Raw genomic sequence first — 27,651 nt, 5'->3', positions numbered from 1 at the left:
AGTTTTACAAAAACAAGCCATCAGGTCTCGGTCGAACTGTTCTTGCGAACCAAATTATTATCAAAAAATTGACATCTAATAGCTTCTATTGACTTAAGTCGTTTGCTAACGTAGTAACTGGCCTATAGCGTTGCATTTTTTTAAGGTATGACAGGCGGGTTTTATGGAACCAATCAAACAATATTCAAATGAACTCTCGAGTCGCTGCAACTCTTGTCGAATTTATTTCCACAACGCAAGTTCTTTGTAACCACTTGAGCCTTCTAAACAATCTGTTTATGTTTAATGCAAAGTGAGGTCGATTTTTTTAGTCCTACGGATTTCTTTGTGCCTGTGTAGTCAGTGATAATTCAGACTTCCAACAGTGTGTTCATCAGATCGATTCTTTCGTTGCTTGCAACTTGGATTGTTCTCAGTTCGATGATGCTGTGTAAACTGAAAGGCTTTATCTATCAGCGAATACTGCGGTTGTGTTACATTGTGTTAGATGACTTACCACGAGGATTGCGGCAGTTCCCGTGACTATTTTCAAATTTTGGCAACCAGCAGTTAGCCTGGCCTCTCGCATCAAAAGCAGGGGGACTTTGAGGTTGAAAAAAGTTAAATTACACTTAGTTTCCAACGATATTCCTGCATTTGTGGACGTTTCAAGGTTTTTAAATCGCGATATTCACCTTTTAAAGGGGAACATTCAGAAATTGCTTTTGCCAGGCGACGGATGCCCGCCAGACATATTGTTTAGCTGTCCAAGCAAGTGTAAGAACAGATGTAGCCATTCAGTTCCACGATTCGTAAATATGGCTTTAGCATGAAACGCCATGCCTTTGTCAAGAAGAGTAATATTCGTCCGCCAAAGATCGACAAAGGATATGTTTTCGGCGTTAACAGTTGGGTAAGTTAAAACAAGTTGTAAAGCTATGTGGCAAAAGCTGGTGGTAGAAACCGCTTATCAAACGTGAACTTGAAAACATTCGTTACAAAACCACGTATAACTTAATTTTGAGTGAAGTGATAAGATTTTATCTTGTATCGAATTTGGGCGAGTTTTAGACCGCATTTTTATCTGGGATTCAAATTGGTTATTCAGTTAAAAACACCGTCTTCAGATAGTAAATTATTGAAAATATTTATTTTGTTTCACCCGCAGTTGAGTTTGCCCTCCAGTAGATAGAAATCTATATTTAGACGCCCTTATCTTTTATAGATTCTGCAGCCAAAATAAAGTATAATTAATGATTTCAATACCTTTTTAATCGTATTTGAGGCTTTCCAGTCTTTGGTGAAAGCGCATAGTGTTCGTTTCGTTGCCGATGTCACCGCAATTGTACAAGTTTCTGTAACATCATACACGTTTTACTAGTATTTGAGGAAACACGGGGTTATAAAGTTGTGTTTTGTGGCGAAAATTATTAGCTGTCTGACATCTTCGAGTAACGAGCAATATTATGATATCGCAAGAGCCTTTATTGTCTGGGTGAACAGTCTTGTGAATGAAATTACTATGTACGGTTTGTCATCGCACTTTTCTTCAAGTAGCTCTTTCATGGGTGGGGTAAACGAAATTTTGCTCAAGGAGGCGTGAGGAATTTTAGTCTTAACCTTTGCGTTTCAGACGGAGTCAGTTCAGGACACCTAACCTGGCGCACACCAAATCCAATTGAACATAATAATTAAGCTTAAGATATAAGCGGGAAAAAAGTCTAACGATTCGAAGACCGATTGGACACATGAAGCCTTGTACACAATAGGCTCAATTACCAGCCACTGTTTCGGGAAAGAATCCCGGACTCGAGTCGAGCCTATGCACAGAGGAAACAAAGAAAAAGTTCTGACTTCCGTTTGACATGTGAAATTTGGTACCATATATAAACAGTTGTGTAAATATCTGTGAGGAAAAAATACCTCCAACACGCCTGCATGTGTTTGTATTTGCTGTTGAAAGCTGTTCTGATCACACAGAACATACACTGCAACTATCCTAGCCTTTCCTCAGTTGTCTCTTTACTCTCGTCGGCTACTGTTGGCTATGTATAGAATTAACGCTACTAATCTTTCGGCAATGGAGTGAAGTACTGTATAGCGTCAGTACATCTACTTGCAACCGATACACTTAGACAGACAGGAATAGAAGAGGATAAATTTTGTCAAGCGATGTCCCATAACTGATACGAGCTTCAGTTCTAAGGTGTGAGAAGTCAACTTTTAATTCTCAATCACGGTAATAGGCTGCTGTTGCTGCTACTGATAGGTTTATGTTCTATGTCGGCACTGTGCCATCAACGTCATCATCTGTATCGTCTAGATCATTCTTCATTGCGAGTGTCCTCAACTACTGAATCCTCAGCTTTTTCAATGGGTAGTATTGATTTGTGAGCATAACATTAAAGGGGCTAAGTCACGCAATTTTAGGTAATTTTGTTTAATTTTGTTAATTATGAGCTCTAAACGTCAAATTGGCAGAGCAAGAGTCTTTCATTTGCAAAATCACGGCAACATAACAACTGAGAATGATTTTCAAGTTTTGTAAATGACATTTTGATATAGACTGATATGAATTTGAAAAAAGGTGGGCCGACGTTTTTCAAATTTACCCAAATTCAATCCATTTCAATCCTCTCCAGTTTTGTCCATCCATGTCCCTTCTTGGCTTCCCTGTGTTTTGTTAGAGTTCTTCTATAGTTTTGAACTGTTATTTTGATATTTTAGTTAATTCTATGACCATTCGATCAGTGCTGAAAATGCCTAAAATAGCGTGACCTAGCCCCTTTAAGTTTATTTATTTATTTATTTATTCTGTTTTTCCAGGGATATTAATATAATGTATAATATGTAATATATATTTAAAAAAACAATCAAAAGTGGCTGGAAGCCACAACAGCATACGCGAATTACTGTGGGTCTGGACTATGTGAGGTTAAGGGAAAAAACTCCAGAATTTCTAAATTCGAGCCTTTCAACACTCAAAGCAGTTTGCAACAAGATAGGCCAGACTCATTTGCCTATTACAAGACGGGCAGATGCTGCTCCACGACATACGAAAAAGCGTTGAAAATTAACAGTCTTGTCGATCGAAAGGGCAGGGCATTAACATTACAAGTGGCTCTAGAGATAGATGTATGTGCGACCATGTACAGCTTTATAGAAATAAAAACTTAAGTCCAGATATTTATGCCAATATGATAAAGGTAAATAGTGGGTTATAGAATAGGTGCTCTTTGCACGTCTATGTACAGTACACGAAAACGGCAGGTGTAACGTGAAGTTTTCCCTTTTAACTTGTCTTCACACAACCAATACACGGTTCGACGGGTGTTCTGGCCGTCAACCTCGTTCCTACGCAAATTAACGAGGAGCTTGTTTGCCTTTGAGCAGCGGTCGTTTAGTTTTTTGGACCTCGAGAGAGATCGTTTTCTATTATGACACCAAGATTCCTTTCACTATTTGTGACCTCCAGCTTCTTTCCCTTGATTGTGTATTCCTTAGGATTTGAGGGGGAGGTGCGATGGCCTCATGGTTAGTGTGGTCGACTCCTGATCAAGTGGTCCGGGTTCGGGTCCTGGCCGGGGACATTGTGTTGTGTTCTTGGGCAAGACACTTTACTCCCATGGTGCCTCTCTCCATCCAGGTGTAGAAATGGGTACCGACGAAATGCTGGGGGTAACCCTGCGATGGACTGGCATCCCATCTAGGGGGGAGTAAAAAAAATACTCCTTAGTCGCTTCATGCCACAGAAACCGAGATACGCTCCGGCTCTGATGGGCCACTCGGCTCGTAAATAGACTTAAGATTCGAGCAGAAGCAATTCAGGGGTTATGTTAGCAGCTCGAGCCATTTGAATGAAAAATTCGACCTTTATTCATGGTGGATTAAACATAACATCGCAACAATACAGAGATAAACAGGTAGTTGTAGAATGAAAGAAGATTTAGAAACTAAATAGGTTTACTCCGCAAGCAGAAATGGTGTGTTAATACACCATTCATCATTATTCGGGAATGATACATCCATTATCCTCCTTTATGTTTTTTACTATTATGATAATTATTAATATTGATATAATTTCTCGTTATCAGTATCATTTGCCTAAGATGATCATCATCAAAATTGTCACTTAAGCTTTACAAATTTGACTTCTTACATTTAATAAATGACCGTTAACTTCATCGAGTGGATAATGAAATCTTCTGATAGCGAGCAAATTTTGCTATGGACACAAGACTGAGGCTCAATGTAACCTTTATTTCATTCTCTGATATCATTCCTATTGTTGTTATCAGTAATAAGTTGAAGATACAGAAACGCTAACCGCACCAGATCAATAGCTTTTTTGTGCAAGGCACGATTTGTTTTGCACCCAAAATATTGATATGGCGGTCCATAGTAACCGCTAATATCACCAAATACGAAACAGTGCTTTGCAATCCTGTGGAAGCCTTGTACCCTTTTCATCTGGGGCTCAATATTCTATTTTTTTTAACAATTAACAGAGCGTGTACGCTACTAGAATACGTAATGATCTAGTTATATCAATCACATAGATATTGCTGGCTTTTTGTTAAGTAGCTGTTACTGTTCATTGTTTTTATTCAGTTGCTTGTACGTGGCCTAACGAACTCAGGACGTCAATGATGATGTTGTTTTCCTCGCAGATTTGTCGAGTCGGTCTAGTCAATTAATGTAATCTCCCCGGATTTCTTATTATTGTTTTGATGTTTGCAAAAATGGTGCGCGAATCTTCAAACTGTGGACTAAAGAGTAAGAATTCCTTAATAATCAAAGGACTTAAGGTAAGATTCGGAGTTGGAACATCATGTCTGAACTCCGTAAAGTTTGAGGCGCTGAAACCAACTGGCTGCGGGTTGATATCCGAAGTTTTAAAAAAAGTTCTTTATAATCAGATGTTTGTCTCGACTTCTTTTAACTCCAGTGCAGATCATCCTTTAGGCGCAGCTTTAATTGATCGATTATTTTAAAGCCAATTTTTATGACTTCTTTTGGGTGCAAAATAATTATTGATCAATTATTGATGCTGCAGTCTGCAGCACCTGATTATTGTGTTCTTGCGGTGATAATATTCTTGCCTTGATATCTGATCTGCGAATTGTTGAGTTGTGACAGATCCTGCGGTAATAAGAGACTCAGAAAGCTCTTTCCTTTTAATTCGTCACGCGGTGGACGTTTTTCAATATTTATTTAGGCAGAGCCTTTGATGTAAACATAACTTTATCTTTTTAGACTTTCTGGAGTTATCGTTTGCAGTCTGATATTTTACCTTGCTTGCAAAATTACCGTATGTTATATTGCACCCACATAGCTATTCACCAAATGATTTTAGGCCCCATCTTTTGCTTGCGTGCCTTGCAGTGCCATCGAATAAAAATAGCTTCTTACCAAAGGTTCTCCAATTTCGCTTAAATACTTCCTTTAACAGGAAATACAATGAAGTATGTTTAATACTCACTCGACGCAAGTACCTCCATCTTTCCAAAGGCGATGTTATAAGTCAAAACAATTCCAATTTAATTAGAGTTTCCTGCTCTTTCCGTCCTAGGACAAGTTGGGTGGCCGTCTTTCAAACGCCGCGCTACTCGTTTTTCCGCCGGAAAAGCTATACTATTTTAGAAGTGTCAGATTTCGTAACGTTATATTCTTTTATGGTGTAATTCGCGACAATCTCATTAGTTATCAACAGACCCACCGTATCCTCTTCACGCTTATCGTTTTTGAGACGGCTGCAATGGCCGGCTTTAAAGCATCAACCTCTGGCCGTCGTGTGCAGTTTAAAGTTGAAATGCCGCGTGAGGTTTGTTCAGAAATTGCCTCTTTCTTTTAAGCAGTTATCACATTTGGGGGGCGGTTGCTCAACAGTCGCTTTACGACGAAAATACTAAACATAGTAATTGCGCGTTTTCCGTCTGCGCTGAAATGATTTGTTTCGATGAAATTACGTTTCTGTTGCTTTGAGTAGTTATAGTTTAAAGAAAACAGTTGATTGCTTAGCTTAATTGACTTGAAATTTCCTTTTAATTTTAATTCGGCTAATAGCGTATTTGTTTGCTTTTTTATGTAAATGTGCTTACGCAATGTTGTGGTTTCCAGGCCTACTATCGACAAGGCGTGGCCTTGCAATGCCTGGGGCGACATGCCGACGCCCTCGGAGCTTTTGCCTCTGCGCTTGCGCAGGATGACAAGAGTCCCCAACTGCTGACCTCTCTGACTGAGGCCGCCATGAAGTCCCCATTGAGAGGTAAATATTGTGATACTTGCTTTGGTTTAGTGAAACATCTGTGAGTATTGTTTTTTCCCTTTCCCGCCATTTTGTTTAGCCAATCTTTATCTTGCATACTGATTATGTGAGTTTCCTTTTTACACAACCCGTTTCGAGGAAAACTTTGCTGAAATTAATCAGCCACAAGTCCTAAACGAGTGCAACGTGCTTTCCCAAACGCAAATGAAATACTTTACAATCTGCTTATTATGTGAGTAATGTGTTACCAACATTCAGCAAATTGCTAACATCTTCTCCTTGTCAAAAATTCTTGCAAAGATGAATTTCTTTTATCCGCCGTCGGTAATATGTTGTGGAAAATGATATAAGCAGACATACGTAGTTGGAACCCTGCCGAGGACTAATTTAACCTTTTTATTACTTTGCCAATATTCATTCAAGAATACACTCAAGAAAATCGGTCAACAGCTCTTCTGGCAAAGATATGTGCGGGCTGTTTCACCTCTGAAAATTGTTAGGTTCGGTGTGGTGCCTCCTCCAGTTCATCTTCAATTTTTCAAAGCAAATGATTGTTTCGTTTTAAATGTCTCCAAAACGTTCGATGAGAAAATATGCAATTAATCGAATATCGTTGAGATAATAATTTTAAATTGAGACGCTTTAAGGGCGAAACGAATCATTATACGCAGTCGAAAACCGCTCTAATAAAGCGGCTTTCAGCAATCAATGGCAGTGTGGACACAAGGTGCGACAAGCATTATAAGGATTCAGATCATTTGAGTCAATTGACCTTGCTTTGTTTACTAGCGAAGTAAATTGGATTTCTTTGATTTTCCCGCTGTCAAAAACACTTGGGTCGAAAGCACTTATTTCCATGACAGTTTGAGTTATATTGGTTTGTGAACATTTCCGAGGTCGTATGCGATAAAGGAAAGGTAACTGGTGGGTGTGGCAATCTCTATGTCACAATTTTACAGCCAAGGTATATTTTGTGACACATCATTTGTAGGATGTTCTATTTATGCGTACATACTTTATTAGTATATACTAAAACAGTGGATAGCGCTGAACGCGCGCTGATTGGCTACTCAAACTCCTGATATCCTTTGTTAGTATCACCCAACTAGTGGACTAATGCCATCATGTCTTACTTTCACTGATTTCCACAGCCGCCTTGGAGCCAACTTACAACCAGCTGAACAAAATGAAACTTGACAAGAGCCCTTTTGTAATGATCTCTGTGATTGGACAAGAGCTGTTGTCAGTCGGTTACGTAACAGCTGCTGTTGATTGTCTTGAGGCTGCTCTGAAGGTCGGAACATGTGGCTTGCGCCTCAGGGGATCCGTCATATCGGCGCTAAGTACGGCGTACTGGAAGATCGGAAATATAAAGAAAGCCATGGAATACATGAAACAGGACTTAGAAACGGCGCAATCGTTAAATGACAAAGCGGGAGTGTGTCGAGCGCATGGCAACCTCGGCGGAGCGTATTACTCCCAGCGTATGTACAAAGAAGCGATTGAGCATCAAAAGGCTCAGTTGGCAATTTCAATGAATGTGAAAGACCGTAAAACATCCGCAACAGCACTGAGTTCGTTAGGACACACCTATGTGTCAGTAGCTGATTATTCCAACGCGTTGGCAAGCCACAAGCAGTCTTGTCAGATTTACAAGGAGTTGAGAGACAAACAAGGTGAAGCCAGAGAGCTTGGCAACATTGGAGCGGTGCACGTGCTACTATCGGATTCCGACAACGCAATCAGGTGCCACCAGGAACATTTGAAAATTGCTGTCGAGTTAGGAGATCAAACAGAAGAAGGGCGCGCTTATAGCAATTTGGGAAGCGCGTTTCATTACAAGAGGGATTTCGAGAAAGCCATTCAGTACCACAGGAAGGTGTTGGATGCGGCGAAGAAAACGAAGGATTCATTTATGGAGGCACGTGCGTATGCAGGTCTTGGGCATGCGATGAGGTGCAAGGGGGATACAGAGCAGGCAAAGACCTTTCATGAATATCAGCTGGCTTTAGCAATGAAGCTCAAAGACCGGGCCACGGAAGGGCGCGCTCTCTCCAATCTAGGAATTATTTTCCAACAGAAAGGGAATTATGGACAAGCCTTAAAACTGCACAAGAAACACTTAGCGATTTGTAAAGAGCTGGGGGACCGAGCAGGCCAAGGACAAGCCTATGGGAACATGGGATGCGCTTACAGTGCATGCGCGAGGTATGATCAAGCTATTAAATTCCACAAGCAAGAGTTGTTAATTTCCAAAGAAGTGAACGATCGACCCTCGGAGGCTTGCACGCAAGGAAATCTAGCAGTAGCTTATCAAGCCATTGGAAGCCTTGATAAATCACTGACACATTACCAACAACACTTGGCTATCTCTCAGGAACTTGGTGATCAATCAAACGAGGCCATTGCTTTGAGTAACTTGGGAAATTTTTACAGTTCTTGCGGCAATTTCTCCAAGGCTATACCCTATTATGAGAATTTCCTATCAATTTGCAGGCATTTGCGAGATCGACTTGGCGAATGTAAAGCGTGTCACAATCTTGGGTATGCTCATTATTCCCTCGGGAATTACTTGGACGCGGTACCATATTACGAGAGAAACGTGACGATGGCAAAGGATCTGGAAGATAGGTCTAGTCTAGGACACGCTTACTGTAATCTAGGACTCGTGTACAGCGCGCTTGGCAAACAAGACAAAGCGCTTGAGTGTCAGAAGGAGTTTTTGACTGTGTCCCAGGAAGCATTGAATGTCCAAGGCGAGTTCAAAGCTTGCGGCAACATCGGAGATATTCATGTTGCCTTAGGAAACACTGACCAAGGTATCCGCTTTTTCCAGGAGCAACTTCAAGTTGCGAAAAAGGCGCAAGTTCTATCACTTGAGAGTGAAGCACGTGGTGCGTTAGGCAGCGCGCACAAGACTGCAGGTAATTTGGAGAAAGCCTTGGCCTCTTTCGAAACTGAGCTACAGCTCAGAAGACGCGTTAATGATTCACTGGGAATCTGCAGGGCTTTGAGTAATTTGGGTGCAATTCACGTAGGTATGCAACGATACAAGGAAGCTTTTGCTTGCTATTCTCAGCAACTGAGCCTTGCCAATGAATTGGACGATTGTATCATGCAAGCTGAAGCGTGTGGCAACTTGGGAATCACCAAAATAAACTCTCATGATTATCAGGAAGCGTTAGGATTTTTCGAGCAACAGATCGCCACTTTAGAGCAAGTTGCTGGCGCTGTGCTCGAAAGCGGACGTGCGTACGGGAATCTTGGCGATTGTTACCACATGCTGAGTGATCACGAGGAGGCCGTAAAATGTTATGAGAAATACCTCGCGGCTGCGCAGCAGTTAGACAGTGCCACTGACCAGGACAAAGCGTATCGTGGACTTGGAAACGCGCACAGAACCATGGGAAATCTCCAGCAAGCGCTAGTTTGTTTTGAAAAGAGATTGGTGGTTGCGCATGAGTTGGCCGATTTCCGCTCCAAGGGAACAGCATATTGTGAACTTGGAAATATGCACAAGATTCTAGGAAATTACGAACAAGCGCTTGCATGTTTTGAGCAGCAATTGTCTTTGGCAAAGCAACGCAATGATTTAATCAACGAAGGAGATGCTCTCTGTGGACTTGGTGTAGTGAATCAGAGGATGGGTGAATATGAGAAGGCGCTGAAACTTCACGAAGAAGAAATGGCTGTTGCCGATAAACAGAACAACATAGAGCGCAAGGGTCGCGCTTCGTACCATCTGGGTATGACACATGAAATTCTCGGAAATTATGAACAGGCGGTGGTCTACCAGGAACAGCATCTTAAAATCGCGTCTGACATTAATGATCAAGGAGCAAAAGCACAGGCTTATAGCTCCTTAGGTAGAATACACCACGCACTGGATAACTATACCCAGGCCATTTCCTACCTCAAACAGGGCCTCGCTATCGTAAAGACGCTGGGAAGGAATGAAGACGAAGCTCGAATCCATCATCGACTTGGTTTGTCATATTTAGCTGATAATCAGCTGGAAATAGCACAGGATCACTTGTACCGTGCAGCAGACTTGCTTGAGAAACTGCGAGAGGAAGGAATCCACACTGGCGAGTACAAAATGTCTTTGTACGAGTTGCAGGCAGCTACCTATCAAGTTTTGCAGCGTGTCTTGGTATCTCAGGGATTCCACGGAGACGCTTTGGCAGTCGCTGAGCGCAGCAGAACCCGAGACTTCATCGGTTTGCTCCAGGAGCGACAAGGAAGTAATCGATTGGAGAACGGCATTTCCAAGTATTTGGAGAATCCGTTGACTTCACCGGAGCATATAACGGACTTTGTGAAAAGCCAGAAATGCAGTGTTTTGTACTACTCGATTGCTGCTGGACACTTGTACAGCTGGCTCATCACACCAAGGAAAGGAATAGTGAAATTTCACGACACTCTTCTTTCTGATGGAGACCACGACAACGAAATAGCGATTGATTTGGATCAGAGTGCCAGTGCTGGGTATTCACCAGGCTCCACCTTGTTAGACTCGTACATCACTCAAGTGAGAGACGCCTTGGGAGTTGAACCACATTTGAATTTAAGTCGTACCGCAAGCCTGTCTGACAGTGAGACAGAGGAAGCCTGGGAACGAGGAAGTATTCTCAGCACCGGTGCGAGTCCACAATCGTACATTTCAGCGGATGAAGATGAAACTATCAGCTTGTCTTCTTTGTCTCTTGGTTCCAGTTTCCGCTCAAGTTCGAGGATGAATTTCTGGTCAAAGAAGAATGTGCGAAAGTTGAACGGTGTAAGAACTAGTAACAAGAAGCTTGGTTGGTCGGGAAAACCCCCTCTTCGTGCTTTGTACGAGTTGCTTATTGCTCCCATGGAAGACGCTTTACCAGCGTCGTCATCTTTTGAGGGCGAAGATTCGGAGCTTGCATTGGTTTTACAAGGAGACTTGTATCTTGTTCCGTTTCCTGTCCTGAAGGGAAGCCTCTCTAAAGAGTATTTGTTTCGACGCTTCCGCTTAATCGTTGTTCCGTCCCTTCAGTCACTGGCCACGAATGGCAAAGTTATGTCGTCAAGAAGATCCGGTTTGGATGCGTCGTCCATCATGGTGATAGGAAATCCGAAGGTCCCGACTAACTTCGGTCAGTGGGAATCGAACCCAAGTGCTGAACACGAAGCGAAGATAGTGGCTGAGCTCTTTAACACCAAACCCTTGCTTAGTAATCTTGCGACCAAGAGCGAAGTAGTCCAAAGATTGCCGAAGGCCGAGTGTGTGCATTTTGCGACTCACGTGTCATGGAAACTCTCATCACTTATCCTTGCGTCGCAAAATAACGATCAGAGATTTTCGACTCCCGCGGGATCGCCCGAAGGTGCAAGCCTTGATATTCTTGGTGATGTGACCTCGCAAGAGGCGCCTGCGCTGTCCGAGTTTCTGCTCACAGCATCTGACATCTTAGATCAAAAGTTATCCGCGAAACTCGTCGTCATCGGCGCTGCGCACAACCACTCGTCTCCTAATCGTATTACTTCGGATGGAGTCATCGCGCTGACAAGATCATTTTTGTCAGCGGGTGCGCAGTGTGTATTGATATCCCTATGGCCAGTCCCTGATCTTGCGTGCAAATTATTGCTCAAAGCATTTTATGGCAGTCTTCTTCAAGGGATGCTGGCCAGTCAAGCGCTGTGTCAAGCTATGCAAGTGGTTCAAGCCACAAAGCAGTTCTCGCACCCATCCAACTGGGCAGGGTTCATGCTGGTGGGCGGGGACAGTGCACTCACAAACAAGGAAGCTTTGATGAGTGGTGCAATTTCAAAGCTCTTGGATAATCCTGGCAACTGCAGAGACGCACTCAAGGTCCTTGTGCATCTGGTAAGCTGGGCGGCAAACTGCGCTCTTTCTGCTACTCTTTTTTTTCCTGAATCTGTGTTCTTGTATTCAGTGAATTATTCTTCGTAAGCTTAGCTCAAGAATCTTGTGAAAACGATAAAATTACTTTGCTATTTGGCTCCAAAGTAAGCGTTGGATCGGAACTTCATTGGTTTATTTATTGTCACGCTTTCGAACAGCTTATAGTCAAGCACTTTTAAAAGGAAACAACACTTTAGGACCACAAAGCGGTCTTGAATTACATAATGAACACAAGCATATGAAATAATTTTTGGCGCAATTCGTGATTGAAAATTACGGATTGGCGCGTGCTAAAAACGTTTCGACTTAAGTGAAGCTGGTAATGAGACCTCTCCAAGTTGCCCATTCAAAGATTCAATTTATCACTTCGTTTCTTCGATTGGTTTCAGGTCGACAAAGCTCAGCAACGCATTCGTCAAGGCCAGCGGTCGTCCATGTACACAGCTGACGCAAGCATAGATGCCAAAGTAAAAGGAGCCAACGGATGGCGCGAGCTTCTAAAGCTCATTGGTTTCCGGTTTCAAAAGGCTTCTAATGGCATCCCAGACTCTGTTTTCTTCCCATCGGTCACTAGTGGAGTCGCTGATAAACTTGCTGCCGCAAGCAATCATCTGCATGCTTTACTAGGTAGGAGTTTGAAAAGAATTTTTTTTCGAAGGAGAGTAAGGTGGAGGGGAAATGGACGTTAAACTCTTATTGAGTTTTTTTCGGTTTTCTTTATTCGCTTCATTTTCCTCTATTTTCATATGTTTTGTTTGTTGCGTTTTCCTTCAGGGCTGAGTCCAACCACCCTTCAGGCGCTGTCAAAACTCGTCAACGCTCATGCTGTTAACACGGCGCTTGTTTCATTGGTATGTTTTAGATGATACTCCTTTTGTATCAAAAGTGAGAAAAATTTCAGTTGAAAGTTGATCAGTTTAAACCTCGGCAGTCGAAACCTTAATCCAATGACATTTCGTCTGCAGTACCAGAAATACTTGCACATTTTGATTAAAATCCCTTATTATATGGCTACAATAGTACACGCGCTCTGATTGGCTGCTGAGCGGGCAAGATTTTCTTGTAATGACCGGGCATTAGGAAATTTTATTTTCTCGGCTCGACGGCTCTTTTGAGTTGAGACTAAAAGCTACGAGCGCGTGGGCGAAAACAACAAAAAATATGGACAAAGTACAACTATATTTTCAATAACTGAAAGAAAAACTAGCATACAGGTACTTCTTTAGTATGAGCGACGAAGAGAGCCACAGCGAGAGCGAGTTTTATTATCCAAAGGACGAAGAACAGGCCAAAACTGGGCAAAAAAAAGGCCATATAATAAGTGGTACGTTATGTCCCTTCTCTACGACTACAGGAAGAAATACATGGTGTAAAGGTCACGAAGTGTCTCCCTTACCCTCCCTACTTCTCTATCTAGGGGAGAAGAATGATCCCAACTTAACATTAACCCAACCCTAACTTCAATGTTGCAAATGGGTAGTTGTTGTATAGAACTAAAGGACACTTCGTGTCGTTTCTCAAATTGAGTTTGTTTTGCTGAGTCACAAGAGTTGAGTTAACCTTACTACGATATTTATCTTTCAGTTTAGCCATGTTCTTTCGTGTTTCGCCCAAGGAATGAACAATGTTCAGGTCCCTCTGAAGCTCAAACTTTGGCGCACCATAGGATGCCATGAGCTTCTCGCTTCTCTCGGCTTTGATCTGATCGGTGTTGGCAAAGATGAAGTGATGCTGAGATCTGGCAAAGCAAACAGCAGGCGCGCCGTGCAATGCACAGTACAGGCTCTGTGTGCTCTTACTGGTAAGACGATTACCATTTCTCTACCTTGAACCAGCCATATCGTATAAAATATTAGAAGAAACAGTAGCTAGCCTGCGTGCGAGTTCTCCCTCTCGAGGATCGCGAAATGTTACGCGCGAGAGCGAGCAGTGACACGTGTGGGGTGGGCACTTCGATGAGCTGGCTATTGCTTGGGTAGCAAGCCTGTTGGTGAGGATATAGGATGTGCTTTCGTTTGCTCCGAGTCGAACTGATAATTCGCTCTCACAAGCAACGCCATCACGCTTTGTAAATCGAGTCACTAGTTGCCTCTTTTCAATTAGATTTCCTGGCTCTGTTCACGTTTCAGATTTAAATTGTCTCTTCAGTTTTCGTGCGCGCTCCTACAAGCATCCCCGAATACAAATATGCGCTATTTACTTCGCCCTCTTTTTGCTGAATTAGTTACTCTATTGTCATGAAATTCGCATGGGGAATCATTTAATCCGGGAATCATGAGAACAGAAACAGTGGCTCATACATACAGGAAAACCAGCCGATTGAGCAGCTCTCGCAAGGTGGTAATGTGACTGGCTTGCTACAGAAACCGAAAGGAATAGGCTACAATACAGAAATAACGGGTTAGACTTATAAGACAACAGAAGCTGCTTCGATATCAAATAATGTCACCTGACGAGAGCTGTTACACTTCCAACAAAATCTGATGGCGTTTACTTTGTTCTTCTCTCAGATTCAGAGAATCCCGCTGAAAAAGAAGATCCTACCTTCAAGCTCACCAAGGTTCACTCGGCATCTACAATCATCTCCAGCCTGTCACTTATTTCAGCTTCGATGGAATCAGACCTCGACAACAGGACCAGAGATAGCGAGGGCTCCACACAGGATATCACAAAGAACTCAAGTGTGAGGTCCAAAACCAGCATCACCTCACGGCCTGTCAAGTCCGAGGCCCACTTGTCCAGTGAAGCCAGTCTTCCAGTGTCGGTACCAGACCCTGAAAGAAAAACCGTGCCCGCGCGAGGGTTGTCCAAAGCACAGGCATTGCCGTTTTCAAGCGCGAATAAACACTCGAATTTTAACGGTCACGTTCGGACTAATAAAAGGAGTCCTTCAGTGTCCGCCATTACGGACCATTCTCGGACGACTTCGGTAGCCGATCCGTCCGATTCGGATATAGACAGTTACTCGGACATTGTCGGAAAGCGGCGTTCGTTAAAGGACTCCGATAGCCATAACTTCGTAGACCTCAAAAGGGGTGACTCGAAACAAAATGCCAGAGAGTTGGTAGAAAATACGAACGTTCGTTCGTGGGCGTCGAATCCGAATCCTAATGGAAGCTTTGTCTCCAGAGTTAAGGATAAGCAAGATACAGTCATCGAAAACCCTGCTAGAGTTGGAAAGCAGATCTCTAGAACTTTTGAGCCATCGACTAGTGTGGGGAAATCTTTACCGAATCTATTGAGTATTAATGGAAATGGTTTAGCTCGTAATAATGTTCCATACGTGGTTCGACGACCAAGAAGGACGCGCAGTGAAAGCCAGGATCCAGTAGTGCACAACGGATCTCGATCCTCTCCGAATGGCCGGTCAAAATCCGTTCCTAGACCGAGAGAGAATGGGTCCAGTGACGAGGAGGAGGTAGAGCATGCGCACGGTAAAGGACCGAAACGTAGTAACAGTGATTTGCGAGGCAAACACGTGATAATTGGAAGAGAAAGAAACAATCAAAATGGCCCACAGCTTTTGAGAGTTTCTAGTGTGGATTCACCAGTAAGAGACGAATCTCTGAGAACTAAACCTGCGCTTACGAAAGCCAATGATGCGAAAGTAAATCACGCTGAACAGCTTGCCGCAGAAATGCAGCAAGGAAGAATGAATGGCAAAACTCAGTCATTTCAAAGGTTTCGTAACGATTCCTTGTCTTCTCAAGACAGCACCGATAACGAGACACGGCAATCTGCAGCTGAGATGGCAGCGGCTGCTCTCATGAATGGTGACGTCACACCTGCTGCGATAAAAGCACAAACTAAGAAAGGAAATCCGCAGTCACTGAAGATGACGGCAACCATTGCAGGAAACAGGAAACTGAGGCGAGAACATTTGGCAAATATAGCTCATCTCCAGTCTTCCTCTTGCTAGCATGATCTGGTGAGTTGTTTGTTCACTTCGTGGCATCTTGCTCAAACGTTTTAAACAGCTAACTTCCTTTTAACGCGTTTTTGCGTGAGATGCTCTGGCTTGCCTGTAGTGTAGAGTTCTCGTTATGCCTTCTCCGAGAGAGCAATCCCGGTTTTCCCTCGTCTTGAAAATCAAAACTTTTAAATAACACTTCCCTGGAGCCCATGACGAGGAGGGAACGACTCCCATATTAAGCCTATGTGACTTCATTTTCACTGACCAATCTTTTTTTTTTTTGACTGCGTTTTCAACAAAAAAAGAAAACAATGACAGTTCCGGTTCGGTGACGCTATGACGTCAAGTTAGTTTCTTATGATTGGTCATCGAGTTCCTGCAGGAGTCGCATTCGCGGGAAATTCAATCTAAGAAAAACCGGTCTGTGAAAACGCTGTGACAGGAATATTCTCGGTTTCAAATGACGTTACGGCGGCCATGTTGGTGTCCCAACCCAATCCTCTTGGAATTGAAGCTCTCATCTTTTGTTCTCGTTGAAAAACATGTCTGTTGATCACGTGAGGTAAAACCAACAATAGGGCTGTTGTTCGCTCTTAGCCATGGTTTTCTGCACGTCCTCGAGAAGCAGGGTAAATGGGCTGCACCGTGGAGATGACAATGTTATTAACCGTTCGCTTTTTGTTAATCTTTTAGGCCGGCCATACAACAGAAACCTTTCACAAATTCACGGATTTTGTGCTTGTCTTTCTGCAGATGGTTTACTTTGGTGGAATGGGAAGTAATCGAGCAGCTATCACCGTTAAATTCTTATTAGCTAAAGATGACTTGATATTTTTGTCTTGGATTAAATTTTTTATCATTATACGAAGAACTTACTGTTACATTATTTTATACTTACTGGTCATATTGATCTCTTCAAAGTTTCGTTACGAAAATTACTTGATATATGAGGGTTAGAAACCGATTTTTATTTGAAAGCAACGCAATTCCTTGCAAGTCAGTGCGTAATTACGTGACTGTGGAGACTCAATCTCTACTTGCCTTGCAGGTATTTTACACGGCTTTTGACTCCGGTTAGCTTCCACATTGGATTAAAATTTAGATGTCCAGTCCTTTCATGAATATGCGATAATTAAGAGTGGTGTTGGATAAAATAACTTCATTTTGCTCCTTCTTGTGAATTGGATAAATAACTTGGTAAAACAGTGTCAATATATCTCAGAGGGAAACGCTGCTGGGCAAATTGTTTGCTCGGAACCTATCATTATTGAATTTTTTTTTGCAGCGAGTTAGAATTGTTCATGTTTGTATTGAAGCTAGAAGACAGTGTACTCTCTTTTTACGCCCCCGTTGTTGAAGGAAGAGTATCAGAATCGAGTGTTTCTAGCATAAAAGCATAATCAGGACTACTTTTCTTCCTAACATTAGGGACTTTAGGATCTACGACGCCGTCATCAAAGAGAACCCCACAAAACAAGAACATCATTGGTTAAATGATCATGCCGTCCGCATTTTAGTACATTTTTGCGGTACTCTGCACAACAGCGTCGCAAAATCACCAAATTTAAGGTTTTAACGAAACTGCTCGTCCCAATTTATTTTTAGGACACTTCTCCCACATCCCGCGAAGTGAACAAGACGGAATAATCGCGTTAAGACTTTCGACGACAGTGCAGAGTAATAGGAAGCTGACGAAACGACGACGCCGACGGCAACGACGACGCTACAAAACAATAGGTTTAGTGAGCAAAAACAATTCTCTATTTTCGAATTCCCCATAATACACTTTGTTTGCCCCCCAAATTTGGCATAAACCATTGTTTTCAAATGCTCTTGGGAATATGCAGTGTCCCCAAGAGCATTTGAAAACAATAGTTTATGCAAAATTTGGGGGGCAAACAAAGTGTATTATGGGGAATTCGAAAATAGAGAATGGCTCTGCACGTGCGTTTTACATTTTGGTACATTTCTTTGCCGTCATCTCCTAAATGATGATGTGAAATGACCAAATTCAAGGTTCTGTGGAGGACGTTAGCACATGACGATGAATTTTCAGTTCTCTCTCTACGCTTCCAGCTCACTCATACCAGTTTAATTCCTCGACAGTAACTACACATTTTTAACGCGAAACGACATGAAATAATTTCGAAGTGATATGAATAACGCGAACTCGTATTTAAAATGAAGTCCTCGTTGCCGTCGCCGTACTCGTTGCGTAAGCTCCCTAATATTTCGACGTGACGTTTTTGTCGACGTCGCCGTCGTGTTTCGTAAGTCCCTATTCTCGTACCGGGAAGTTTAAACGTTCGAATTATTTACTTGAATTTGAATTGGACATGCTCCCCACGTTTTCTTTGGCCCAGTATAGTTCGGTTTTTTCGTTGACAATTATTCCTGTTAATTCGATCAAATATCGCTAATTTGATGGGTCTTTGTTGAGAAAAGATTGGAGATGCGTTTTGTGGCACTGAATCTTTTCCTGCAAGTACGGCAAAAAGCTTGTTCATAGAGATATTGGCCTTGTCCACACGTATCTGTATTCTTTTTTTTTTTAATGCGCAACTTTTTCTCTGCGGATTCAAAAGTTTTTACGTCCGCAAGTATCCGGATTTTGTTCTTGTATCCAGGGCCCGTTTGTTCTAAACCCGATTAACTTAATCCAGGATTAGGTGACAGTTTCTTTTGCTTATTTTTGTTTTTCAAGATTGACTTATTCTAATATTAAGTTTTGCAGAATATCAGCGTTGAACAGCATTTGGGAGTAGAGAAATAAATTCCTTGGTTAATTTTTAATCTAGGATTAGCGTTAATCGGCTTTTGAACAACCGGGCCCAGGACTCCTCTGTGACTGTTGTCAACAGAGCATGGGCTATTAGGCCTGTGTGGACCGGGAACGGGGCGATAAAGAGTACACTGTTTTGTAGCTTTTGGAGAGCATTGGCTGTTTTATTCTGGAGACCCATAATGCGTCTGGACGAACTATCCAGTTCAGTGCGTCTTTGAAGACGTACTTAAGTGGATAGTTCGTCCAGACGCATGATGCGAAAAAAAAATTACTTTTTGCCAAGTTTGTCCCAGACGTCTGGCTTCTTATATAGTTCGTCCCGTGTTTACACTAGACGTGTAACATGAGAGACGCATAATTCGTCTGGATGGATTATGCTTCTCTAGTATAAAAATGGCCATTTTGTACTTCCAAGACAAAGTCTTGACTAGCCTGTGTGGAATATCATCTTCGGGTGTCTGTAGGACTCTTTCTCTATTTTTGTATTCTTTCTATTCAGTATACTTTTTGCATATATTTATCAAAATATTAGCAGTCTTTGTTAGCTTGAGGAGTTAACAAGCCTCGACATAGAAAAGTAATTTGAATTAAGTGGTAATCAAACATTTAACCAAACGTCAGCAAATTATCAGTCCACTTCGTGCGGTATATTTTGGATGTACTCCTCACAGTCTACGAATCGTGTACAGGGAAATTTGAAATTGAGATTTTTAATCCGGGACGTAAAACATACTTATGTAAATAATAGGCAGACACAATAAAACGTTGTATATAGTTCGTCACTTGAAAATATTTTTATGGTAATAAATTAAAGGTCTAAGTTCTCAAGAGATCAAATGTTTCTTCATTTTTGTAGTCACTCTGAATAATGGCCATGTTCCCTTTTCATGGGAAAACAAAGAGACCTTCCTTTTGAACGGATGGAATTCTTGTCAGAAAGGGCAGTAAATTCATCTCGCGGCTCGAATGGATATGACCGCGTAGAATTGACGGTCGCATCTTTTTTCTTTCTCGTTGGGTAGAAGACAAAGAGCAGCTGGACGGTTTGTCTTTTAAGGTCGCACTGAACAAGAGCGCCGGAAGCAGTTTTTTTTCTAGAAAGGAAAAAACTCCGCCTGCCAAAAACAACCATATAATTTATACAAATAATTAAAAAATCATGACCGCCAACCAACCAGCGGTACTACCAACTCTCTAGTTTGGAATCTGTTTACGCTCCTTTTATAACGCATGACGAAGGCAGCCTCTTACCTCAAGCATAATTATCTCTCAATAGAGCGACTTTCAAGTGAAGCTTTCATCCTCGCAGTTATGAACGCAATTTTTGCAATTGCGTAGAGAAGCCTGAAAAATTCAGGACTTCAACGGGGTTTGAACCCGTGACCTCGCGTTACCGGTGCGACGCTCTAACCAACTGAGCTATGAAGCCACTGACGTTGGGAGCTGGTCATTTGTGGGTTCTAATGTTCCCGTGAGGAATGAGGCTTCTCTACGCAATTACAAAAATTGCGTTCATAACTGCGAGGATCAAAGCTTCACTTGATTTCATATCCGCAGTTCATATATGATCCATTTCATATGTTTATCTCTCAATGGAACTTTTTGGAAAGGGATCAGCATTTCGCTTTGACGTCATTTGAAATGCAACAATGTGATTGCCCATATTAGGGAATAAGGAGCAGCTTTGTTTAAATCTTGCCGAACATTGGTCGGTGAAACAAAGTAGTATGTAGGGGGGGGCGCTAGGGGAGTTTTCCTCTAAGTACCCTATATAGAATTGAGTGCAAAAAAACAGGTCCAAAAATTTTGTAGATAAAAAGTTCCCCTCTAAGTACCCTATAGAGTGAAAAAGGGTGTGAAAATAAGAGAGAAATGTATGGGAAAAATGGGGTGGTTTTTGAGGCGATTACGCAAAAAAAAAATTAGGGTTAAAAAGGTGTTTTTTTGGTGAAAAAACGTTACGCAAAAAAAAAATTACGCAGTGCGTAAAGCGGTTTTCTTGTATGGGAAATTTGGAGGCGATTTTTTCCCCTCAAGTCACCCTATATAGAAAAAGAGGGTGTGAAATTTGTAGAGAAATGTATGGAATTTTTTAGGTGGTGTTTGAGGGTTTTACGCAAGTGTAAAAAAATGGAGTGAGAGGGTTTTTTTGGTGTTTTTTTCCCCTCAAGTCACCCTATATGGAAAAAGAGGGTGTAAAATTTGTAGAGAAATGTATGGGACTTTTAATGTGTCATTTTGGTAGATTACGCAAAAATTTTGAGTCGATTTTGCGGCTAAGTGTCGTTTTCCCCTCTAATACCCCTATATGGAAAGTGGGTGGTTTTTGAATTTTGGGTCGATTTTGCGGCTAAGTGTCGTTTTCCCCTCTAATACCCCTATATGGAAAGTGGGTGGTTTTTGAATTTTGGGTCGATTTTGCGGCTAAGTGTCGTTTTCCCCTCTAATACCCCTATATGGAAAGTGGGTGGTTTTTGAATTTTGGGTCGATTTTGCGGCTAAGTGTCGTTTTCCCCTCTAATACCCCTATATGGAAAGTGGGTGGTTTTTGAATTTTGGGTCGATTTTGCGGCTAAGTGTCGTTTTCCCCTCTAATACCCCTATATGGAAAGTGGGTTTTTTGGGGGTGGTAAGTGTGGTTTTCCCCTGGACTAGCCCTATATGGATTGGGTGGGTTTTTGAGTATGGGGAATTTCCTTGAATTTTTTTTGAGATGATGGGGCGAAAAGGGCGAAGGGCGAAAACAGGAGGCTGGGTGGTGAAGTCTCCTTATGATATGGTTAATACGGCGTTCAGGTGTACCCGAAAAAGTAGGTCGGCAAGGGTGGAGGGAGAGAGCGTGCAGAATGGTGTGGGGTGATGGGGGCTTGGGTTGGGTTGGTTTGTTTTTTTTTTTTATTGGGCGAAAAGGGCGAAGGGCGAAACAAGGAGGCTGGGTGGTGAAGTCTCCTTATGATATGGTTTTTACGGTGTTCAGGTGTACTCAGAAAAGTAGGTCCGTCAGGGTCAAGATGGTGTGCAGAGGAAATTTAGATGAAGTCGGCTGAATTCATTTTTATTTCTTGCCTCTTTTCTTTTAAAGCCAACCGTTTGCTTGTACAAGCTCTAATAACTATTTTATATTTAGCTTTATTTTTTTAACATTTCTTTTGAATAAACAAAATGACCGAATTAACACATGGACACTCAAATCTCCACGATGTCATCTTTTTGTCCCGATTTACTTCCTCTTTTACAATTAGTGTTAATTGTGTATACCTTCTATGTGTTACATGATAGCTTTCATCAATACTTTCCGCAAAACAAAAAACGTTCACAATGTCGTCTGATTTTTCTTTGCTCAAGCCTCTGAATCGCTTACGACAACTTCCTTCTTTATCACGGTATATCTCAGTACATGAATCTGATTTATTTTGAAGAAAAAGGAAAAAAGGATGTTGCTGTTGACTTTGTATTGTCTTTATCTCGATTTCCAAAGCTTCCGTTTTGTTTTTGAAAAATAGCTTTGCCTCCGTTTTATCTTGAGAATCTTGTTGTCTTTCTTTTTCCAGAGCTGCCAGTTTGCTTTCCAAACGCGTCAGCCTGTCTTGTAGATCTTGTTTTCTTGGGGGGCGGCTTGGTCTTACACTGTGGGAATCGTTGTTCTCCTTCAAAAAGGTGACTTCGAGATGAAATTGTAGATTTGGGTTGTGTGTCATTTGCTCCAAGGCGTTCCAACATTGTAAGAGAGGATCATAGGGTGGGCGACGAGGGTTAAGCGAAACGAAGCTAGTCATGGCTTGCAAAAACACATGATTGGTATCGGAGAGACGATTTACCGTTGTCGAGCCGCGCCATGTGGTTTGACCCTCGGTGATTTCCACGCTAACGCTTGTTTCTGGTGGTAGCTGAGTTTTCATTTCTCGGGACAATTGAGTGAAGCTTTCGTGCAGAGCCATCAAGTAAGTGTTCATGAGACAACTGTCATTCTGGTGAAAGACGGGTGGTTTCAATGTGAAACGAATGGTTGAAAAATTATCTTTGGCCGCGATGCTTTCATTAAGTACTTGAAATGCTTGGGTGGAAAAAGTGGGCAACAATACCAATTGACATGGTAGATGGTAGGTAAAAAAGATCACACTCCAGAGGGCAACGGTGAGAACACAAAACAGCGACATGTTGCTTGTGCGATAACTGACTGATTTTTTGCCAAAATAGTTAGGCTCAAAGGCCATTTGTTTTTTATTTTGAAAATATCCACCAATCCGTTTTCGTTTTGTGACGCGCGACTAATGAGTTTGGTTTTTATTCAAAAGGAGGAGCGTACCCAGCAAGCCCTTGTCTCTTGGTTAGATTCCTTGTTGTGGTTGACACTATGATTTCTGAAATGGAAGAGGTTTTAATTTGCCAGCCCATGGAAACTGAAAACGACACTCAGGTTGTTGTGATTGAAGAAGAGGTTGAAAACGGCGACCATCAGGTTGTTTTTAGATGTCATGTTTGCTATAGGAGGAAGCTCTGGGTGTTTTTTTAACCTAATTGAAGTGATTTTTAGTAACAAAGCACTCAGGCAGGAAGTTGTCCTCTTTTTACCAAATTCATGGGTTCAAACTGGAAGCTGTGCTTTTAAATGTTCTTGCCTTTTCGTTAATGTTCCGGTAGAATCTTTTGAACACAATAATTTGAAAAAAAGAATCAGAGCACGAATGCGGCAAACGTTTTAACTGTAACTATGATTTGAAAAGCCACCAGCAAGTACAGTTCAGAATAAAAAAAACCAGCCACTTGAACCTTGAGCCATTGAATGGCGATACCGGCGAATTCATTTTGCCAGCCTCGTGTTTTTTGTTTAGACAGGAAGTTTTTTAAATTAAAATGTAATAGACAATGTGAAAACCTGTCTTGTTCGATGGTCATTAAATTATTTATGAAACATGGGGAGGGTTGCGTTTAGAAGAGCTATCTTGGGTGTTAGAATGTCTTTCTGTTGGTGTTCTTCGTATTATTATTTTGTGTTTGTTCTTTGTCTTATGTTATTCATTGAAGAAAATTATATTGGAGAAGAGGAAATAGAAAGCAAAACTGAAAATGCTGAAGAGGGAGTGGAGAAAAAACCATCTGAAGATCTTTTGTTGGCTAAATTTTTGGTTTTGGAAGGACAAGTGAAAGCTCTTAATTCTAAAATATTGCTTTTAGAACTGAAGAATGAAAACTTGAAAGAATGTGAAAAACAAGTGGTCAACGCTCAAAAAATAATGAAGAAATACGAAAGACAGATGGAAGACCATGAAAGACAAGTTTTACAGTTCAACGATAAAGTGGATTTTGTACAGGATAATATTTCAAAAGCATTGAAGAAATACGTGGAAGACCATGAAAGACAATTTTTACAGTTCAACGATAAAGTGGTTTTTGAAACATTGAAGAAATGTGAAAGACAGGTGGTAGGTTTGCATGATAAAATGGCTTTTTTACAGTCTGAAAGTCAAAACATTTCAGAATCGATGGTGGCAGAAGTAGAAGTCTTGAAAGATTATATATTTGCTTTAAAGGATGACTATGAAAATGTTTCACTTACCTTGGAAAAAGAGAATGTGGAAATGTTAAAGCTTTCAGGAAATGTTACTTTGATTTCAAGTAAGCTTTCGGAACAGTCAAAACAGATTTATCATTTAGAAGATAAATTGATCCTTTTTAAAGAGGAAACATTGCTTCAAGAAAAACAATTGTCTCTTCATTTTCTTTTTATTCATAAAAGAAATTTCTTAAATCAACGGTGTCACGATTATGTGGAAGTTAAAAGAGAAAGGGGGAAACATGTGGCAGTTCATTCTTCAGAGGTAGACATCGATAAACTTCTTGGAGTATTTTGTTTTTTGGAAGTTGAGTATCCTAAATATATATGGTATCAACCAGAAGTGGTGAGGTATGAAAGAAGAGTGCAACCGGAACAATTTTCTTTTTCTTGTAATTGTGATGTTGGGAATAACGTTAGAGAAAACTACAATTGTGTTTTGTATATTCAAATTAAAAAGAAATGTTGACAATTGAGAAAAAAAGGAACAAACCAGCAGGCAAACATCCTGCTAGTGGAGAGTGGGTGATTTTCTGGGACATTTTTGTCGTCATCAAAACATAAGCGATTTGGGTTGGCGGTGTTGTTTTTCTTTCTGTTCAGTTCTATTCGGTGAATGAATGATCGTCGTTCGAGATTTTACGAGAGATCTTGACATCGAAAGGTTCGTTGACCTGTAGATCTTCCCTAGGCTCCAAGGAATCCGCCATTTGATCCAACATGGTGCTCATGCCACGAACTCCAAAGGTAGGCCATTCGGCCATTTTCATGGTCCTACTATCCTCATACTGAATGATTCGTGGACAAGAGATGGTAAAAGCAATGGTGTCTTCGGGTTTAGGCTGCCATTCTTGCCATTGTTCCTCGATCAATGCAAACCACGCGGTGGAGATGGCCTCACCGATAGAGAGAAGCGAATCCTCGGCGGTGATGTCTCGTTGTTGCCGCATTCGTACTCTAAAATGGGCCGTGTTCACGGTGTTCTGCCAGCATCCACGCGAAAAATTAAACTCTTTTTTGACACGAAAGAGGGAATCGTCCGTGATGGTTGCCATTTTCTTTTTTAAAAGAAAGGATGCTCCACCGCTTTTTATAGCACAAAAAAATACGTGTTGAGAAGGTTGTTACATAATAAGAAAAGGGAGGTTTGCGGTTGATATGCAAATTCGGAACGTTTTGGATGAAGACAAAGACAAAGAAATGAAGACAAAGACAAAGAAACAAAGAACGAATTCATGGTTTTTTTGTAATTTTTATATTTGATTTTTTATTAAAAATACATGCCTCTTTAATAAAAGTTTGGGTTTCAGACTCAATAATCCGGGTTGAATCCGCGCTTGCAGATTCTCTACCAGGTTGACTGGTTCTCGAAGAGTCACCTGGGAAAAAAAACACCGCATTCTCAATATCAGCCCCTCCATCGAGAATTTCGACCTCTGGTTGGATGTATTGAGGCAGAATTTTAGTTTTCAGGTATTTTTTGAAACACCTCAGCTTCTTTTTGGTGCTTTTGTTATCCATAACCATGTCGTTATCTAGAGACCAAAAAAGCCTTGACTTCAGCCGGGAAGGTGTGTGGCATAGCGCAAAATCCGTTTTCATCATCAACACCAACGATGTACAGCATGTGAACACCCATGCTGTTGTGGGTTTACAACTATGGCGGCCTCGGTCCATTGAGTTTCTTTAATGAACCCTAAAATAAGGCAGACTTGTTATTCCCTTTTTTTAGCCAAGAAAAACTCAGCCACCAACGCACACTGGGAGAGAAACCTTTCGAGTGTGACCAATGTGACAAAGCTTTTGCAACTGCAACAGCTGCACATTTAAAAAGACATCAGCGTACGCAGAACGCACACGGGAGAGAAACTTTTTGAGTGCGACCAATGTCCTAAAATTTTTAAAATCTCTAGAGATTTTACAAAGGCACCAGCGAACACATTTCGCAACAACCTACCAATTAAAATTCCATAAGCAAAACCACCAGAGATCGATTTTTTTGCTATGAGTTCCAAAAATGGTACCATGCAAATTTGGGCTGGCGGTGTTGTTTTTCCTTTTTGTTTCAGTTCTATTTGGTGAATGAATGGTAGTCGTTCGAGTTTTTTCAATGAGAAAATTACCACTTTGTCAAGCGTGTGGGCAATGTTTTAGCAGCCTTCAAACCTTGAGATTTCATCAATGGGTGGTGACAGACGGGTTCTTGTACGAATGTGTCGAATGTCATCAAAGTTTCGATCAGTTGTGCGCGCTCAAAAGACACGAAAAACGACATCATGTTACTAAGCAGGCCAAATATCAATGCGATCTTTGTCGCGTTGGTTTCCGAGCTCTTTTGAGTTTGAAGATTCATATTGTACGTTGTCTACGGATTCATGGTAGAACCTCTCACGGAAGTCGTCGTACCAAGCAACCGTTTTTTAAATCGAAGGGCAATGACTTGGAAAGAGACCAGCGAAAGCACACAGTAGAAGAACCGTACCCTTGCCATGTATGCAGTAAATGTTTTAAGCGTAACTATGATTTGACAATTCACCAGCGAACGCACACGGGAGAAAAACCTTTCCGATGCGATGAATGCGGGAAACGTTTCAATCGAAGCGGTGATCTAAAAAGACACCAGCGCACGCACACGAAGGGGAAACCGTACGGATGCGACCGATGCGGGAAACGTTTTAACATTCATACAAACTTGAAAAGACACCAGCGCACGCACACGGGCGACAAACCGTACGGATGCCACCATTGCGGGAAACGTTTCAGGGATGGAAGTACCTTGAGGAATCACCAGCGCACGCACACGGGCGACAAACCGTACGGATGCCACCATTGCGGGAAACGTTTTAGTCAAAACAGCAACCTGAAAAGACACTACCGAACGCACACAGGAGAAAAACCGTACCGATGCGGTGAATGCGGCAAACGTTTTAGTCAAAGCAGTAATTTAAAAAGCCACCAGCGCACGCACACGGGAGAGAAACCGTACCCGTGCAACTTATGCGGAACAAGGTTTCGCCAAAGTCAGGCTTTGAATAGCCATCAGCGATTGCACACAGGAGAGAAAAATTTGAAAAAGAACCAGAGCACGTACACGATAGAGAAACTTTACCCATGCGATGAATGTGGGAAACGTTTTAACTGTAACTATGATTTGAAAATACACCAGCAAACGCACACGACAAATAAAGCGTATTCCTGCGATCATTGCGAGAAACGTTTTATCCGAAGAGACCATTTGGAAGCGCACCAACGAACGCAC

At 41.7% G+C, this 27,651-nt stretch overlaps 2 protein-coding genes and 1 non-coding gene across 8 annotated transcripts in view; 2 read left to right on the top strand and 1 right to left on the bottom strand.

The window, feature by feature from the left end:
* Positions 1 to 19,668, top strand: part of LOC138047375 (tetratricopeptide repeat protein 28-like) — a 32,371-nt gene extending 12,703 nt beyond the window's left edge. For 2 of the 6 annotated variants that reach the window (XM_068894208.1, XM_068894210.1), the window contains exons 3-9: positions 6,100 to 6,247; positions 7,399 to 12,101; positions 12,530 to 12,767; positions 12,915 to 12,991; positions 13,725 to 13,941; positions 14,651 to 16,068; positions 16,747 to 19,668. In XM_068894208.1, coding sequence (XP_068750309.1) covers positions 6,100 to 6,247; positions 7,399 to 12,101; positions 12,530 to 12,767; positions 12,915 to 12,991; positions 13,725 to 13,941; positions 14,651 to 16,059 — 6,792 coding nt within the window. In that variant the 3' untranslated portion in view covers positions 16,060 to 16,068; positions 16,747 to 19,668. Of the gene's footprint in view, positions 1 to 221; positions 893 to 4,262; positions 4,788 to 5,591; positions 5,804 to 6,099; positions 6,248 to 7,398; positions 12,102 to 12,529; positions 12,768 to 12,914; positions 12,992 to 13,724; positions 13,942 to 14,650; positions 16,069 to 16,746 lie in introns of those variants that run through there. The other 4 variants (XM_068894211.1, XM_068894212.1, XM_068894213.1 and 1 more) reach the window with 4 other exon arrangements.
* Positions 19,669 to 20,194: 526 nt separating this feature from the next.
* Positions 20,195 to 20,267, bottom strand: Trnat-ggu (transfer RNA threonine (anticodon GGU)). Its single transcript has one exon. It is a non-coding gene; the product is annotated as a tRNA-Thr (tRNA).
* Positions 20,268 to 23,770: 3,503 nt separating this feature from the next.
* Positions 23,771 to 25,722, top strand: LOC138044895 (kinesin heavy chain-like). The gene has a single exon (XM_068891282.1). The coding sequence runs from the start codon at positions 23,794 to 23,796 to the stop codon at positions 24,859 to 24,861; it is 1,068 nt and encodes a 355-aa protein (XP_068747383.1). The 5' UTR covers positions 23,771 to 23,793; the 3' UTR covers positions 24,862 to 25,722.
* The last annotated feature ends 1,929 nt before the right edge of the window (positions 25,723 to 27,651 follow it).

The sequence above is a fragment of the Montipora capricornis genome, chromosome 4 (genome assembly GCF_036669925.1).
Source record: "Montipora capricornis isolate CH-2021 chromosome 4, ASM3666992v2, whole genome shotgun sequence".
NCBI lineage: Eukaryota > Metazoa > Cnidaria > Anthozoa > Scleractinia > Acroporidae > Montipora > Montipora capricornis.
This window is presented reverse-complemented; position numbering and strand designations above follow the sequence as displayed.